The 18,722-nt window shown below is 34.9% G+C and overlaps 1 protein-coding gene across 1 annotated transcript in view; it reads left to right on the top strand.

Moving 5' to 3' along the window:
* LOC150080120 (cell adhesion molecule Dscam1-like) overlaps nt 1–18,722 on the top strand; it is a 328,057-nt gene that overhangs the window by 300,308 nt on the left and 9,027 nt on the right. The window contains exons 11-14 of the mRNA XM_090382099.1: nt 10,951–11,042; nt 11,923–12,115; nt 13,917–14,057; nt 17,501–17,534. Of these exons, the coding sequence (XP_090238225.1) occupies nt 10,951–11,042; nt 11,923–12,115; nt 13,917–14,057; nt 17,501–17,534 (460 nt within the window). The remainder of the gene's footprint in view (nt 1–10,950; nt 11,043–11,922; nt 12,116–13,916; nt 14,058–17,500; nt 17,535–18,722) is intronic.

Below are 18,722 nucleotides of genomic sequence, written 5' to 3'. Positions count from 1 at the left end.
TAGATGATTTTGTAATAACTGAGAGGAAAGTAGAGGAGAAATTGTTGAAGATAAACATGAAAAAGGCACCTGGGGTGGATGGGATCTATCCAGTTATATTAAAGGAGGCAGCAAAGAAAGTAAGCAAACCTTTAGCCATAATTATAAGAGCTTCTTTGGACTCAGGGGAGGTACCCATGGATTGAAGATATGCAGATGTGACTCCAATTCACAAAGGGCGACACAAGTAATTATAGACCTGTTAGTTTAACTTGTGTTCCAGGAAAATTAATGGAGGCAATGGCTAAAGATCATCTAGACAAGAAGTCTTGTCTAGATGATCCTGCACTGCAGGATCATCTAGACAAGACTTCAGTTATAGCTCGGACACAGCATGGTTTTGTTAAGGGAAAGTCTTGCCTGACCAATTTGATTGTATACTATGATTTGATTGGATACTATCACAAAGCAACTGGATGCAGGGAATAACTTTGATATCATATATTTGATCATAGAAAGGCTTTTGATACTGTTGCACATGGAAGACTGCTGAACAAATTGGAGCAGTGTGGCATTGGAGGAAAATTGCTGCTATGGATAAAGGGATGGTTGAGTGGTAGAAGACAGAGTGGTGATCAATGAACACTGCTCATCATGGACTAATGTTATTAGTGGAGTCCCACAGGGTTCAGTGTTGGGTCCATTGTTGTTTTCTGTATTTATAAATGATATTGATGATGTTATATCAAGCTTAATTGCCAAGTTTGTAGACGATACGAAGGTTGGCAGGGTCGTTAAGGACACTAATGACAGTACGCTGCTGCAACAGGATCTAAAAAAGTTGAGCAGATGGGCTGAGAGGTGGCAAATTAAGTTTAACATTGACAAATGTAAAGTACTGCATATGGGAAGCAGCAAGTCCAGAGTAACGTATCAACTCTGTGGTACTACACTGACAGTGGTAGAGAGCGAAAAAGACCTGGGGGTTATTGTGCAGGCAGATATGAAGTTTTCTGAGCAGTGGAGACGGTCTGCAAGAGTAGCTCATGGTGTCTTGTCAATGATATATAAGAATTTTTCTAGGAGAAAATTTTCTATAAGAATTTTTAAGGAGGTGATTATCCCCTTTTATAAGGCAATGGTCAGGCCACACCTTTAGTACTGTATACAGGTCTGTAAGCCTCATTTTAAGAAAGATGTAGAGCTGTTGGAATGAGTACAGAGAAGAGCAACAAGATTAGTGAATGGAACAAAGGGTTGCTCTTATGAAGAAAGGCTTAAGTTTTGCAAATTACAGTGTCTGGAAACTAGGCACTGGCAAGGTGATCTGATAGAGGTGTATAAAGCCTTGAATGGTTTGAGTATGCTCAACGACGATGGGATTCTTCCTCTTGCTCAGAATAATCACCTGAGAGGGCATAAATTCAAATTGAGGAAAGACAGATGTAGGATAGACGTGCGGAAATTTGCCTTTAGCCAGCGAGTAGTTGGTTGGTGGAACAGACTTCCATCCTTTGTTGTGGAAGTTGATAGCCTAAATAAATTTAAGGCTGAGCTGGACAGGTATTTGAAATGAATGGTGGGGTGAAATGGGAGTGTTTTTTGTTTTTTTTTGGCTGATGCTGCATAAGCTTGCTTTCTTGCATCATACGCCTCTGCTAATGCTAATGAAGTAATCCTAAAAATACACCTGAAATTCTAAAGCAATATATATAATTAAAATTTTCCAATGTTTGAAACAATGTTGAAGAAAAATCATCAAAGTGTTGATATATTTGCTTTCCCCATGTCATTATGTATCTATGCAATTGCTTTCTTTGTTTTTTTCCTTATCAACAACTGTAGAAGCTTGCATCAAACTAGGAATCACTACAGTAGCAAACAAAGATCTCCCTATCTCTCAAAAAAATAATGAATAAATATAAAAAATTTGACTTCAGTAATCTGTTAAAATCATAGCCAGTGGGAAAATGACAGCATTCTTGTCACTATTATGTTTATGGCTAACATAATACATAATCACAATTTCAAATGATGCATACAGTGTCACAGAAATAACTGCAACATCATTTGTTGATTAATGAATTGAAACCTCACAATCTCATTACATGAAGCTAGCAACAAAAAAAAAAAAAAGTAAAGGAAATTGATGAACAGGGTTCTTCTCTGTAGCAGTGCTGCTTCTACTGCAGTCCACAACTTTTCTTTTCATAGTTTAAGTTGCTGTTTAAGAATACAGATTTAAAGTATTAAGTAATTACTCATAACTTATAGTGATTTTTGCTTATTTTAACATTTGATGAAGTATCTGTGCAATTGCTGAGTGATACTGGTGAGCAGTTTACTGTGCTTAGATGTCTGGAAGACTAAATAAGTTAAATAGCTTTAGACTTTCATTTGGCTGCATTCTCAGCCTCAATTGAATTTAGTTAGGAGTGGGAATTGCAGTAGCATACAATGACAAGCATTTTATATGATTCCGTCCATCACATTCATGTTTAAGTAGATAATTCTTTAAGTTCCAGCTTTAAAATGGATTTTAACATAGAGACATTAGGAATCTTCAGCCAGTACTGAAATGGTATTATGAGCTACCTTCAGCATTATAGTAGATGAATCCTTAGAGATGTCAGGAATGTCATCAGGAAGCAGGGCTCCAGAGGCATCATTAACCTCCAAACAATGACCCATGTGAGGGGCACGTGAACCTCTTCATCAGATGGGACACCATGAACCTCTTCTCTTAGGATTTTCTTAATTTCTTGATATTAAATCATCTTTCATTGTGCCTTAATAGCTTCAACAGTTTGATGGGGAAACACTCCTGTTAATAATTGGTTAATATATTGATTTTCCTCACTTGCTTTCTAGAATCATCAGTGCATTGCTTTTTCATCAATGGAGCGTGCCATGCACCCACAACAAATATCTCTAAGAGTAAACTGCTCACCAGCATCACTCAGCAATTGTACAGTTACCTCTTCAAATGTCAAAATAAGCAGAAATCACTAAAAGTTATTAGTGATGACTTAATACTTTAAATCTGTATTCTTAAACAGCAACTTGGTAGTAAATGCTCTATGATGGATCTCACAGACCTTGAACCTGGCAGTACCAAAAACGCCTCTAGCATTCCCAGCATTGTGCTGGGCAGGTCACCTAGGAGCAGCCCTTCTCTTCATAGATGTGTACTGTAATTCATGGAAACCAAGTGCAAGTAAACCCATTTGGCATCAAATTATGCACCTGTTAGTCAGGACTTGCTCATTCAACCCACACCATGAAGTTGAAGAAGCTAGTGAGTGTTCATCTGCCCAATTAAGAGAGTTATCATTATTGCCATCATTTACTGTGCTTCATTGATTTTTTTTTTTCTCATTTGCCATTTAGAGCATTGGACAGAAACCACATTGCATCAACACTGTTGATGACTGTTGAAATGCTTTGTTTTAATTAGACAACTGATTCCCCTGGTCTTTGCCATTTCTGACTTGGCTGTTAGTTGCTGGCTGAAACAGCCATCCCAGGTGGGCCATCAACATGCTATGCAGCTCAAGCAGTCCACATTCAATGTTCCATCGCTGGACAGTTTTGCCTATTCCTAATGAGGAGCTATACTTGCTTCATCCCAGCCCTCAGAGACAATCTTTGTACCTAAGTTATGATGAATCTATCTTGCTGACTTCCCTGACCTACATAATTCTATCACCTAGAGGCTGTTCATCTTGGAGACAGGATAAGGATATGGGTACAGTCTGGCATGAAAATCGCTTTCCATTGTCTTTGGATTTTCATAGATTGCCATAAACCATGCCTCAAAAAGAGAAGGCATGGTTTCACTTATTGTGCAACATATGAAAAAAACTGTTTGTGGGGAAGGATTTTTTGCAATACGATAATACTTGCTTTTAATGAATATACCCAAGTTTTATGTTGATTTCAAATGTCTCTAAAAGCAAAAATGTATCCATCTTATTTATACATTAATTCCTACACAACTAGTTTGACAGACATGGCCATAAAAGAATGAGTTATTCAGATTTTTACTTTTTCCTCGAGATTATCTTAATTTCTTTTTGATATTTCTTCTTAATGCCTGTAAACTGACTCCAACAAGTCAGTTCACAGGCAATACCTTTCTTGAAAAACAAACAGTAAAGTTAATTGCTTTCCATGTAATATGAGCTGAATTTTAATTCATTTTCATTTACTGGTATATATATCTATAACATTAAAGAAATCAAATGTTATCTTTTGATTTATTTGATATATTTCAGGAAATGCATCTTTTTAAATAAGTACTGCATATTAATTAAAAATGTTAGCTTTTTATATCAAGAAGCATTTTCCTTTTAGAGAAGTGGTTAGGTTAACTACTTCTGGCAAAATATGTTGTGCACCATAAAACTTTATTTAATTAATTTTTCTAGTGTGATTAATTTCATTACTCCCAACATGAGGCTTTTACAAGCTCTAATATTCAAATAAGTACTGAGTCTAAGGCAAACATTGCATAAAAAAAACTTTTCTGTGTAAAAAAAAAAATCCCTGCTGGATTTAATATTAGTGATTCAACATAATGTCCAATTTCATGCTCATATTCATAGAAACTGTTTCTGTGGTAACAAGATTAGAAAAGTGCATGGGAAGAAAATTGTAGCAAAAAAGAAAAATTAACCAGTATAAATTTGCAAATAAAATTACTCAAACTAAATATTCTCTAAAGAATGCTTGCTTTCTTTCCTCAGCAGCTGCAATTAAGCTATTAACAAAAATTCAGCAGCGAAATATGCTATATATTAATGAAGCATTTTTCATGCTAATTGGAACCAACATTAATTTTTTTCCCCTTCAAAGCAGTGTTTGTGAAACATTAATAGTATTTGCTTTTTTTAATATGGACATTTAATATTCTTAGAAACTCTTACAATAATGGATTTCTACACTGTTTAGGAATTTAAATTATTTATAGATAGTGAAACATTCCCAGAATTAAAATGAAAGCTTATACAAAGAAATTGCACACTTCATAGCTGTTTTAGACATTGCATAAATTATATATAAGCAGTCATATATAATGATTGCTTATATATAATTAAAATACAGAAATAAAACTTGTATCTGAGGTGAAAAAAAACATCAATAAAAACAGGATTTTTCAGATTTTAGCAGTTATTGATGACTGTTCGAATTTGGCTGGGTTAAAAAAATAATAATAAGTAAATTCAGATTTGCATTAAGTAATACAGAAATAGAATTTGGGGAAAAAAAAAAACTAAAGGAATATGTAGATAGGATAGAGGAAAGATAAGAGTTATCAGAAGTTGCATTTTAGTTAGCATTAGCTTTTGGAAAGAAGTTTGTTATTGTTGTTGAATTGGCTTGAAATTTTTGAAACTACATAGTTTATTGGCACTGTGCAAACCAACAGAATCAAGGACAATGTTATTATTTGGAAAATTTTTTTAAGGTCTATCAGACGAAATTTGGAAAATAATATTTTATGGTATTATGAGTATAAAATGTAAATCATAAACTTTTACATTTTATTTCTTATAGTTGTTAGCATTACTTCTAGTTAGTTCTTAATAGTATTACTAGTATAAACCATTTAAAATAATGGTAATGGCAGTTTAAGTAAATATTAAACATTTCAGAACATTTATATGAACTCATCAAGATTAATTCAAATTCCTTACACTCTACACCACAGTAAATACTTTATTATTACAGCAGCTTTTACTAGAACTTTGTGATCACCTCCTCTTTTGGTGACATGCCAAGTCTTTCCTTTTTGTGTGGAGCAAAGTTCTGATTCAATTTCATTCTGTTTCTTTAAGAACCCCCCTTTGATTTTACTGGCCGACCGGGCTAGCCGAGTGGGTAAAGTACCTGCCCGGCAACCCAAAGGTCGCGGGTTCGATTCCCGCCTCGGGCTTGGATCAAAGTACTGCAAAAACCTTGGGAGGTGCAATATGGCCACAGAAGCCGATGCACCAACAACTATCAAATCAAAATCAAAATCAAATTGATTTTACTGTTCTTATGGGGTCTTTTAGCCAGATACCTTTTGGTGTGATGCCTCTGTCTCAGCATTCTTTAACACATTCGTTGCCACTGATACAATGACATGCACAAAACAGCACCAAGGTTTGCTGTGACATATACACTGTACTGCCACTTTATTAGGTACACCTACCTAGTGGTGTGTTGAGCCTCCTTTAGCCTTCAAAACAGCCTGAATTCGTCTAGGCATGGATTGAACAAGATGCTGAAAACATTGTGCACGAATGGAGTACCATGCAGACATGAGTGTGTCACACAGTTCCTTGAGATTCGATGGAGGTGTAGGCCTGCAGCGAACAGCCCTTTCCAGCTCATCCCAAAGGTGTTCAATAACATTGAGATCTATGGACTGAGCAGGCCACTGCAGCAAAGAAAAGTCATTGTCATGTTCCTGGAACCATTCCATTGTGATTCGGGCTTTATGCACTGGCACATTATCCTGCTGGAAGTAACCATCTGACTGAGGATAAACTGTCAACATGAACGGATGCACTTGGTCAGCAACGATGTTTAGGTACTATTTGGCATTCAGACGTGAATCTATGGATATCAATGGACCCAACATGTGCCAAGAAAACATTCCCCACACCATAACACTGCCCCCACCACCTTGCACAGTAGTCGTCAGACATGACGGGTCCATGGATTCATGTTGTTTTTGCCGAATTCTGAGCCTTCCATCAACATGATGCACCAGGAACTTTGACTCGTCAGATGCAAGCAACTGTTTTTCAATCCTCGATAGTCCAGTGCTGATGTTGCTGTGCCCACAGGAGGCATCCTCTCTTGTTCTTCATTGATAACAAAGATACGTGGTGGCCATCGGCTGTTGTAGCCCATTTGCAACAAAGTGCAACTAGTGGTTCGTTGCTATATTTTGTAATGCGCATCAAGGTTGTATTCTGACGTGATGTGCGACATTGTGGCCCGTCTGTTTGCTTGCACAATTCTAGCCATCCTCCTCTGACTTCTCTCATCAACAAACGATTTTCTTTCACAGGAATGCCGCTGAGAGGATGTTTTCTGTTTGTTGCTCCATTCTCTATACACCCTTGAAACTGTGGTGCGTGAAAAGTTCAGGAGAACTGCTGTTTCAGAGATGTTTTGTCCAGCGCATCTTGCACGTACTACCATGCCACGTTCGAAGTCCGTTAGATCACTCCTTTCCCCCATTCATGCTATGGTTTGTATGCTTAACTGATACTAGAAAGGTTGTTCTGCTGCACTTATATCCATAACTGTGGTCATGTGACTTGCAACATTGTGGGACAAACAATTGGGTGCACAGCAGGGGTTTACCTAATAAAGTGGCAGCACAGTGTATATGCAGTCATTCTTAAGTGATCAAAAAACAAATCCAGTAAAAGTAAAGGCACATGAAATTAACAACTGCTCAATATTGGCATAGTGATTGAAGTCTGTGATATTTTCAACAATGCTTGCTTTTGTTTTTCTTTAATGTGTACATGGAACTTTTATCAGTACTTTAGATAAAATTTTGAGATATGTTATGATTTACAGCACAGCCCAAAAGTAAGTACAGTAAACCCTCGATAATCCAGTTACAGTTAATCTAGATCGAAATATGAAAAATTCTGTTCATAGTAGTACTTTGAAAGACACACAGAGTTTAGGAAGGCAGATGAGTCACTCTGACTGCACAGAGACAAAACGGAACATGAATTACATTGTTTTGCATGTTGTTCAGTATCATTGTTGACTTTGAATCAGATGGATGTTATTGCTTATATCACCTCATTTTCTCGCTTCTTTATACATATATGTATATAAGTTAATATATTTTATAAAACTATGGGTTCTAAAGAATTGAAAAGTTCCAAAGAAAACACATTACTTTAACTATCATTAACTGCAGAAATAATTCAGACACAGCATGGGTTTGTTAAGGAAAAGTCTTGTCTGACAAATTTGATAGGATATTATGATGTGGTTACAAAGGAACTGGATGCAAAAAATAATTTTGATATCATATACTTGGATTTCAGGAAAGCTTTTGACACTGTTGCGCATGGAAGACTATTGTACAAATTGGAGCAGAATGGTATTAAGGGTAAGTTGCTACAATGGATAAAAGGATGGTTAAGTGAGAGAAGACAGAGGGTGGTAATCAATGGGTGCTGCTCTTCATGGACTAATGTTATTAGTGGAGTCGCACAGGGTTCGGTGTTAGGTCCACTGTTGTTTTGTATATTTATCAATGATATGGATGAAGGTATATCAGACTTAATGTTGAAGTTTGCAGATGATACAAAGGTTGGCAGAGTTGTTAATGACAGTAATGGCAGTGTGCTACTGCAACAGGATCTAGATAATTTGGGTAGATGGGCTAAGAAGTGGCAACTGAAGTTTAACCTTGACAAATGCAAAGTACTGCATATGGGTAGAAGTAACCCCAGAGAAACGTACCAACTGTGTGGTACTACACTTCAGGTGGTAGAAAATTAAAAAGACCTGGGAGTAATTGTGCATATATGAAGTCAGATATGAAGTTTTCTGAGCAATGCAGACAGGCTGCCAGGGCAGGTCATGGGGTTTTGTCAATGATATATAGGAATTTTGCTAGCAGGGAGAAGGAGGTGATTGTCCCTCTGTATAAGGCAATGGTCAGGCCACGCCTTGAGTACTGCGTACAGGTTTGGAGGCCTCATTTTAGGAAGGATGTAGATTTACTTGAGCGTGTACAGAGAAGGGCAACAAGATTGGTGAGGGGAATGAAGGGTTCCTCTTACCAAGAGAGGCTTAAGTTCTGCAAATTGCAGTGGCTGGAGACTAGGCACTTGCGCGGTGATCTGATTGAGGTATATAAGGCCTTGAATGGGTTGAGCACGCTGAATTCTGATGGGATCCTCCCACTTGTTCAGATTACGAACCTAAAGGGGCATAAATTCAAATTAAGAAAAGACAGATGTAGAATAGATGTGCGGAAATTTCCCTTTAGCCAGTGGGTGGTTAATTGCTGGAACAAACTTCCATCTGTCGTTGTGGAAGTTGATAGGCTGAATAAATTTAAGGAGGAACTGGACAGGCATTTGGAGGGAATGGTGTGATATTTTTTTTTTTTTTGGCTGATGCTGCATAAGCTCATACACTTGCTTTTTTGCATCACGTGCCACTACTACTACTACAAGCTCGAAGTGATAGAACAACTTGAAAATGGTGTTCTTGGAAAAAAAAATTTGCTGAAAAATTTGGTATTGGCCAACAGACTGTAGCAGACTATAACAAAAATAAGTTATAAAGGCATTTGCTTTAAAATTCAATGTGGGGAGTGATCAAAGCAGTGTATCAAATAGACAGACATTAAAAAAGCCAAAGGAAGAAGTTGTATTTAAGTGGTATTCACAGCAGTGATCAAGTGGTGTTGGTGTCACACGCCAATGCCACCTAATAAATGTATAAAAAGACAATACATTTATCCATCTATCGATGGATAAATGTATTGTCTTTTTATAGTTTTTAAATGAAGGCTCTACAGTGATATTTTATTATTTATTTTCATCAGCACTACCTATGGGTTTATTAAATTTTCCATTTATTTGTGTTCTAAGTTTTTTTGTCTTTTGGGGCTATCTTTTGCTTCTCTAATCCAGATTATTACTTATTTTGATTACTTATTACTCCACCAAATTAACCCCAATTAGCAGGGTTTACTGTATATGCTTTTAACTATGAATTCCAGACTTCTACTTTTCAACTCATTATTTATTTTTAGATGGATATTAAATGAGTTGCTCCACAAAATTCTGAAAATTAAGGCACATTGATTGCATTTGCTCAAAGCTCAAAGCACATTGATTGCATTTGCACACAGTCCACTAGAGGCGGACACAGTCCACTAGAGGCGGACTGTGTGCAAATGCAATCAATGTGCTTTGATTTGCATTTGCACACAGTCTATAATTTGCTTTAATCATGCATTTGAATGCATTATTTTCTTCATAGGAGTTATTTAACACAGTACTAACACAGTTTTAACACAGTACTACTACTACTACCCTTTCATACTCTGGCACAGCTTTTCAAATTCCATATTTATTTATGCAATAAAAACAACGAATAAAATGCCAAATGGAATATACTAAAAATCTGTACTATTTTCTGCTGTAGTAATCTGGATGAACATAAACATGAAATAGGGATTTTGAGAATAGGAATAAAAATGGTAATTGCAAAATAACTTTGAATGAGGTACATTTTCAAGTTGCATTGAGTGAACAGAATTCAATTTTTTTGTGAAAATCATGTGATGTACATGATATAACTTCTGATTCTGTTTAAGTGATCATATTATCCAAAAATAAGAGGCATTAATAATTTATGGAATGATCCTACTGAGAAGCAATACCATGGGGGTTTACTGACATTAATAGAATTTTTCTCAGTTTTTTTTTTTTTTAGAGTTTAATTTACACATATTATAGAATTTTAGAAATTAACACATTTTGATATATTCTTATATGTTTTGTATATCTATAAATTTCTATACAGACTGCCATTTTTTAATTTTTTTTTTTTTTTGCATTCCTTTTTACTAAACAAGTATAAAGTTGTAAAAATAAAAGTGATATGCATATGTGTTACATTTGTTACACTTTGACTAATAATTTTTCCCCTCTTTTATTTTACAGTGAATCTAAAAGGTGAGTTTAAAAGATCGTATATTTTTTCCCCTCATCTTTAAAACTGTAGTTTTTGACACCGTAAATTTAGTTCTTATTCATATTTCTTAAAGTTTCTTAATAACAGAATTTTTTTTTTTATCCCAGATTCTCTGAGTCAAAGAAATAGTTTAATTTCATAGTTGTTTTTTTTTTTTTTTTTTTTATTGAAAACTTAGTACCTGTTAACATTTCTGTTTTTTTTATTATTATTTTTTTTATTTAGATATGCCTCGTCCTATGGATGCAAATTATGACCCCGAGTCTCAGAAAGTAACTTTTAAAGTTGAAAGTAATAGTCTCCAACTTGTTGCTAAGGTAAAGTGATATTTTAAAGAGGTTTTTTTTTTTTTAAATCCCCATAATTATAAAATGACTGATGAAAGTGCATGCATCTTCAATGAGCCAAACAAAACAACTAACAAGGGTGCATTTTTTATCATATTTTTTCCTTTGAATTATTCATTCAGTAAAATTTATTTAAAATATAAACAGAGAATGCTATTGTTTAGACTGTTGATATAAAATTTATTTTAATTATATACATATATTAATGGATGACATTAGTTTACAGAAGCTGAAATATTAAGTTAAGAATCTTTAAATAACTTTTTTGGATTTTTGGAAGATAAAGCACTCAAACCTACTTTGGCGTAATTATGTTTATTTCTGAATTGTAAATATGTACATAATGGAGTCAAATGTTTTTTGCTATCTTTGCAATATCACCATCAAAATATGTCATTTAGGTGACAAGAACAAGTTCTTGTGACATAGTGACTTTTTTTGAGTGATATTGCAAAGAAAGCTGTCACTGAAGTAAATGTGGTAAGAAAATACTATGAAACATTTGACTCTATTATGTGCATATTCCAGTTCAAAAATATGTACATAATGGAGTCAAACATAATTATACCAATGAGGTTTGAGCGCATTGTTATCTTCAAACAACACAGTTTACCTATGCACTGTGCCACTCAAGGAATACTTCAGATTATTTGAATTTAAATATTCTGAGAATGCGTTTGCTAACATAAGATTAGGTAATGGAATTGTTTTTACTGATTGAATGCCAAGTGTAATTTTACTTGAACTTAATATCACACCTAGTTTTTGGCTTTATGTATAGCAAATTAAAAGCATTTACTGTTGAAGTTTACTTGTTTATAATTTTCTCTCTCTTCTCTTGCAATGTTAGATTGATGCCAAGCGAAAGAATAAAGAAAAATGGGAAGAGCAAACAGTGATTTCCATTCCTGTAAATGGACGTGAAACACTTATAGCTGATGTGAAAGCACCACCAGAAGGATTTGCTGATATTAGAGTAAGACTGTGTCTGAGGAGCAATGATTCTTGGTGTGGAGATGGAAAGCTAGCTAACCCCGGAGAAGGTTTGTATCTCAAATGTCTGTTGGAAATAAATAGCTTTCCTGTTAAGCATTACAGTGGCTAATGAAATTTTGTTAACTCAACAAGGGTGGTTCAGGGTTGAAGTGGACTTATTTTTTTATATAAGAAACACATCATACCACATCATGATGCTTTCACTCCTTCTCAAGGTATTAGTTGTGGCAAATAATGAAAGGAAGCAAGCATACAGAACAACCATTAAAAATAACCATTAGCTACTTCTGTCCATCTGTCCATCCTCTCTAATAATTTGCCTAATCCTTCCTTAAATTTTTCAAATTACCCATTTCCACAACATCAGATGAAAGTTGATTTCAACAATCACTTATTTCTGATTGTTAGAACAAACTTTCTAGCTGAAAATAAATTTTTGCACATCTATCCGGTAATCATTCTTTTGAAATTTAAATTTATGTCCCACTGTGTGCATTGTTCAATGAAGAGTAAAGATGTCATCAGTATTTAGTTTACTCAATCCATTTAAAGCACTAAAATGCTTCAATCAGGTCTCCTTACTGGTACCTAGTTTCCAGATTGTGCCCCCCAACTAAACTTTTTGCTTCTCTGTACCTATTCCAACAGATCCACATTCTTCCTTAAATAAAGCTTCCAGTCACATGGAGTGCTCAAAATGTGGTCTGACCATTGCTTTGTACAATGGGATAATCACCTCTGTGTCCCTGCTGTCAAAATTCCTGTCTCACTAACAGAACTTCATGAGCTATCCTAGCAGCCTGTCTGTCTGCACTGCTCAACAAGCTTCATGTCAGACTGTACAATTACCCCTACATCATATTTGCCTTCCACCACTACCTTGCATGTGGCACCACCTAATTGATATGCTATTCTGGGATTACTACTACTCACAAGCAGTACCTTGCATTTATCAATGTTAAACTACAGTTGCCATTTCTCAGCCCAACTGTCTAATTTTCTATGACTTATCACAGTAGCATACTGTGATTCCTGTCATTAACCACTCTGCCAACCTTTGTGTCATTAATATTAAGATAAAAACATGCTGTGATTCCATATAATTCCATTCCTGTTAAGATGATCCTGCAGTACTTCTTTAACAACTAACCTCCATTATTTTCTCTGGAGAAGAAGTCAAGCTTACAAGTAAACAATTGCTCATGTAGCCTTCCACTTTCCTTTCACTTATCACAAAATCATTTAGCTCCCAGTTATAACTTGGTATACTTTATCCTCACCCCTAAAAACTTCTTCACACCCGAATGTAGATGCAAAATATTTTTTTCAGTTTGTCAGCAACCTATCATGTTGTTTCTTCAATCCAGGGTCTAATATGAATGCTGAATAAACACTGAAATGGAAATGCCTCATATGATATGACATCAGCAGTTAGAGAAAGGGCTAATTTGTAATCCTTTTTGTAACTCATTATGCATGTGAACACAGACTTGTTGAAGAGTTTTTAGTGTGATGCTTGTTTATTAAAACTATTTATTGTAGTGTATAGTGTTAGAATAGTTTTTTTTTGATCTTCTATTTTATTATTGATCCTTATGTTTACTTAAAAATACATAAGATCAATAAAAAAACACAAGTTCTTTGTTGTGCAAAAACTAGAGCAGCAAAGTGACAAGTTGTCTCCTCTGTTCTAGTTCAGAACAACTTCTGAGTTTTCTTTCTTTTTTACTTTTATTTCCTTGTATTTAATTTATAAAATCTGATATTTCTTATTTTTAGTTTTATTAGTTGGTCGCATCTATGAAAATATTTGTCCTGTTAGATGGTTATAAATCTATTTTTCTGTAGATGTACCCCCTCCTAAAGAGGCTCGAGCTCAGTTATCAACTGAACATCTCATTGTGATTGTAGCTGTTGGTGGTGCAATATTTTTAGCAATTCTGGTTCTCATTATTTGCTGCTGTTGGCGTAAAAGAAATAAAAAGTTAGGTAAGTTATCTGAGAAATTTAGATGGAATATGAAATCCTTAGTATATTATAAGTGTTATTTTAGATGATATTCAAGGTATATATAAATTTAATTTTATTATTTTTAAATAATCTAAGTATGAGGTAACAATTAAGTTCTGTGACTAATCTATAAGTCATGAATAATTATAATGATTATAAAATTAAGTGGGTAAAAGAATGTAATGGAGTTGCAACATATACAATCAGTTTGCTTTAACTTGGAGAGCTTTTGGAATAATTAGGCACTCATTCTATAAAGTAGTTATGTCAGTGTGGCAAAACTATAGCAGACAGTATATCATACTGTCTTTTTATGACATCTTAGTACAGATATAGAACCATTTATTTAGCACCCAATAAACTGGCCAGCTCTGAAAACTTGTTTATGGAAGTAAATAATTTCTATATTGTGATTAATCTAAATATTAAGATTGATCATTTGCAGTTCTCATAATCAACACTCTTAATGCTAGGAGCACATTGATTCACCCAAGCATAAGATATAGTTAAAGCAGGTGGATCATGTCCTGGCAAACAGCCTCCACCCTGAAGCCCTTGAGGTATAGAGACACACATGCATAAGAAATAGTGTAAGCATTAAGATCATACCTTGGAATAAATGAAAGCTAATTCAAAGGTGCCGGTTACCAGCATTTAAAGATGATGTTAAATAGCTTTTTTAAGACCTTAAGATGGTAGTAGTTGGTCTTTGATGATGGTGCTGCTGCTTTTGTTCTTTGGCTGATCAGGTGGAGATTTGCATTCATTAAAATGGGGCTATGCTTAGCAAGATTTCCCCAATAACATGTAAGTTGTTGTTTAGCTGAATTAGACTGTGGCTCACTTTTTTTTTTTTTTTTTAATTATAAACCTTGGGAAATTGCATACAAATACAGCTACACCTTCACTATATATATAAACACGATAAATACGTGCAATTGCCATGAATGCTGTGCAAGTGGCCAGTTCACCATCCATCAACCTGTGTGACATTCATGATATATCTCTGCACTCATCTCTTACTGATCTTTAATAATTATGATTAGCAAGAGAAAAGGTTTATTAATTATTGATGTTTGGCTTTTATTTCTTGCCTGCCAATCTGTTGGTAATGTGAATACTTTAACTACTGAAAGTAGTATGTACTATACCTATGAAGCTGATGTGCCCAACTTCCATCTGGTGTTGTATCAAGGAAAAATTAGGTGAATTGTTAGAGGGGATAGACAGGTGAAATGGGAGGTGTTGACTTTTTTTTTTTTTTTTTGGCCAATGCTTGCTTTCTTGGTATGTTTGGTGTGCCAATTATAGTGCTATATCACACCTTTCAGTCTGCCATTTGGCTGACTGAAAGGTGTGATACAGCTAGGATCATACTTTTCAGTATGACCCTACTAGATTACTAGTAGGGTCATACTGAAAAGAGAAAGTCCAAGAAAAGAAATTGTTTTTCTTTGGATCTGTGAACAAGGGTATCATCTGTGTGACCCTGAATAGTCCCAATAAACTTTCAGCTGACATTTGACTGTGTCAGCAGTTGGAAGGTTAAATAAATTCTCTTTATACTGTAGTATGTCTCATAAAGAGTAAGAGGCATTACCATTTTGTTTATGTATTTTATTTAAGGCTTTTTTTTTTTTTTTTTTTTTTTTTTTTTTTAAAAAAAGGACAGAGGCTATCATTTGTGTGACATTCTAAATGAAAAACTACAGAGTTTTCTCTTGATTGGTGACTGATCAATCATGCATAAATCACAGCAAACAGACAGATAGGTGTTTATACAGTTATATATTTGAATAGTTGCTTAATACTTTCATAACTAAAACTGATAAGCATTTACTGTACAAAATTCATTACTGCTTCATTACTGCTTGCTACTTCCCATTGCTGTCCAGTGAGTGCAGTTGGCCAATGGTATAGTTCGGGGTATATGCAGGGTGTTTCAAAAGTGATGGTCAATAATTTAAAGGTGAACTGTACAGACTACAATATGCAGAAAAAGCCTAGTAAACATGGGTCCTTCCAAGTGAATTGTTTTCAAGATATTGCACATTTCTAGTTGGGATCCACCACCGACAAGGTGAACTGTACAGAGTTGGGATCCACCACTGACTTGTTTGTTTAGGTTAGGTTATGCTCATTCTCTCCGTTTGCCCTCTCTCAATGCTCTAAGATGTAGCAGGCATACTAATACTTGTCAAAGGATAGTCAACGTGGAAAGAGGTTACAGCAACAAAGAGTATGCGGACATACATTTCATGTATGGTAAAGCCAAAGGCAGTGCACTCAAGACTGCCTGTTGTACCAAGAAGCATTTCCCCGCCGAAGGCAACCCAACAGGCGCACATTCATCAGGGTACGTCAACACCTTAGAGAACATGGGTGCTTCGCACATGGAGTATGCAGTGGCAGGATGTGATGTGCAGTCATAAATTATATTAGACAGTCCCGTCATCAGATGGACATACCCAGGTGAGGCATGTGCTCAAAGAGAATGATTTCACCCAGCTTGTATTGTACTTACAGTGAAGTTCAATGGTGGTAGTGTGATGGTATGGACACATTTTACATAATTTGGACTTCATTGACTGGTTTCATTGAAGAAACTGAATGTCTCTTATGTCATCATGACAAGGCTGACACGAATACCGCCCCTCTCAAAATGTCACAAAGCATAGTCAACATGACAATGGTTTTAGAAGAATAATCTGCCATTTCCAGCTGACAATGCAGGTCTGAATCCAATTTAACACCTTTGTGATGTTTTGGAACAATAATTAGAGCCCACCAAGATGTTCTAGATTAACTACAGAACAGGCCAGTCTTGTGGCTTGTTCTCTACTTGATCTGTGGATGAGTGGAGAAAGATTCCACTCTCCCCATACCAAAAACTTGTAAAAAGTATCCCAATACATGTTGGAGAATAGTGTGCATCTGTTGTTTGTTTTTTTAAAGTTTATTGTTTTTTTTTTAATTATGAGAATTGATAGATTCAGATCAAGTGACTTCAATAGATTAGTAATATTAATGAAACACTGCTCTGCATTCTCAGCTATAAACTATTTATTAATTAATAAATAGTTCATAGCTAGTATAAGGTATTAAAAGATATTTAGAATTTATAAGGTATTAAAAGATATTTAGAATTAAAGTATAAGGTAATAAAAGATATTTAGATATTTTACCTTATATTATAAGGTATTACTTCTAAATCACAAGTTAAAAAGAGTTTATGGCCAAGAATGCAGGATAGATATCTATGTGAATTTCACTAATCTGGCTAGTTCCTGTGTAAATGATGCCTTTGAACAAGTACATTAAAGTTACTGTAAAATTGGAATTGTTTTTTCCTTATATATATATATATTTATATATTTTGTTTTTATTTATTTATTTATTTATTTTTTTTTTTGCAATTTTAGCTCAGAAGAAGGATTATGAAATGGAAACGACAAAGTAAGGAAGTTTTTGTTATGTTTTCTTTACATAACTTGCACTCATTTTCATAATCTGATTAAAATATCATTATAAAATTGATTTTATTGTCAGAGACTAAATCATTGTCTTTCAGCATGTGGAGTGGAAATGTGCTGAAATTGGAACAGTGGCCATTTTTATGGCTTATTGTTTTAGCATTTAATGATTTGCACTTGAGTTATAATTTTATAGTAGCTTGATTTTAAGTAGAAAATGTTTTAGAACAGCTGTATGTGTGTTTTTTAATGGTGATTTGAACATGGAAGGTTGTTGGTTTTGTAGGGCATCAGCACCTTAGATCATGTTGCACTAGTGTATTTGTACAAATGTGATTCACAAGCTGATTTGCATGGAGGAAAATCCACTCCTTTGCCTAGCCGAGTGGGTAAAGTACCTGCCCGGCAACCCAAAGGTCGCGGGTTCGATTCCCGCCTCGGGCTTGGATCAAAGTACTGCAAAAACCTTGGGAGGTGCAATATGGCCACAGAAGCCGATGCGCCAACAACTACCAAATCAAAAAAAAAAAACTCCTTTGCCTAAGATTGGCTAGCCACAGCCCTGACTGAAGAGGCTTTAAGAATTCCTCCAGGCAGATGAGATTTGAAGACCTGTCCATCGAAGTAACAAGTGGCAAAACCACTATGTTGTTCATGTATAACATGAAATATATTGGAACTGCAAGTAATCCAGTACCGTGTGTGTGGGGTGAAGATTGAGAAGACAAAAGATGCTTTTTAATATTGGACACTTGAATTTGTCCATACTATACAGTGAAAGAAGTTATCACTCAAAAAATGATTGTGTTTTCTGTCCAATGTCAATACAAGTGCAATTCTTATAGGATTCATGAATTTTAATATTTAATTATGTGAGATCTTGACTTGTATCTATAGTATATCTTTAATTGTTAAGTTATTGTCCAATATGACTTTTGTATTCTTCATTTCTTTATTTGTTTTAATTCAAACTGAAAAATATTACTCTGAATTAACACACACATACTTGTATATTGCTTTTTAATTAATTTAGTTAAGTGAGAATCCACTGTACATAGATCATTTTGTTTTTGTTTCTTTGCCGTTTAAGCAGAATTAACTGTTAATGGTTTTCAGTTTCCTTGTAATTTTTTTTTAAATCAGAAGAATTACAAAAATTCTAACGTCGTGT

The sequence above is a fragment of the Mastigoproctus giganteus genome, chromosome 9 (genome assembly GCF_048544385.1).
Source record: "Mastigoproctus giganteus isolate SK-2022 chromosome 9, ASM4854438v1, whole genome shotgun sequence".
Taxonomy (NCBI): domain Eukaryota; kingdom Metazoa; phylum Arthropoda; class Arachnida; order Uropygi; family Thelyphonidae; genus Mastigoproctus; species Mastigoproctus giganteus.
Note: the sequence above shows the minus strand (reverse complement) of the source record. Positions and strands in the feature narration are given on the sequence as shown.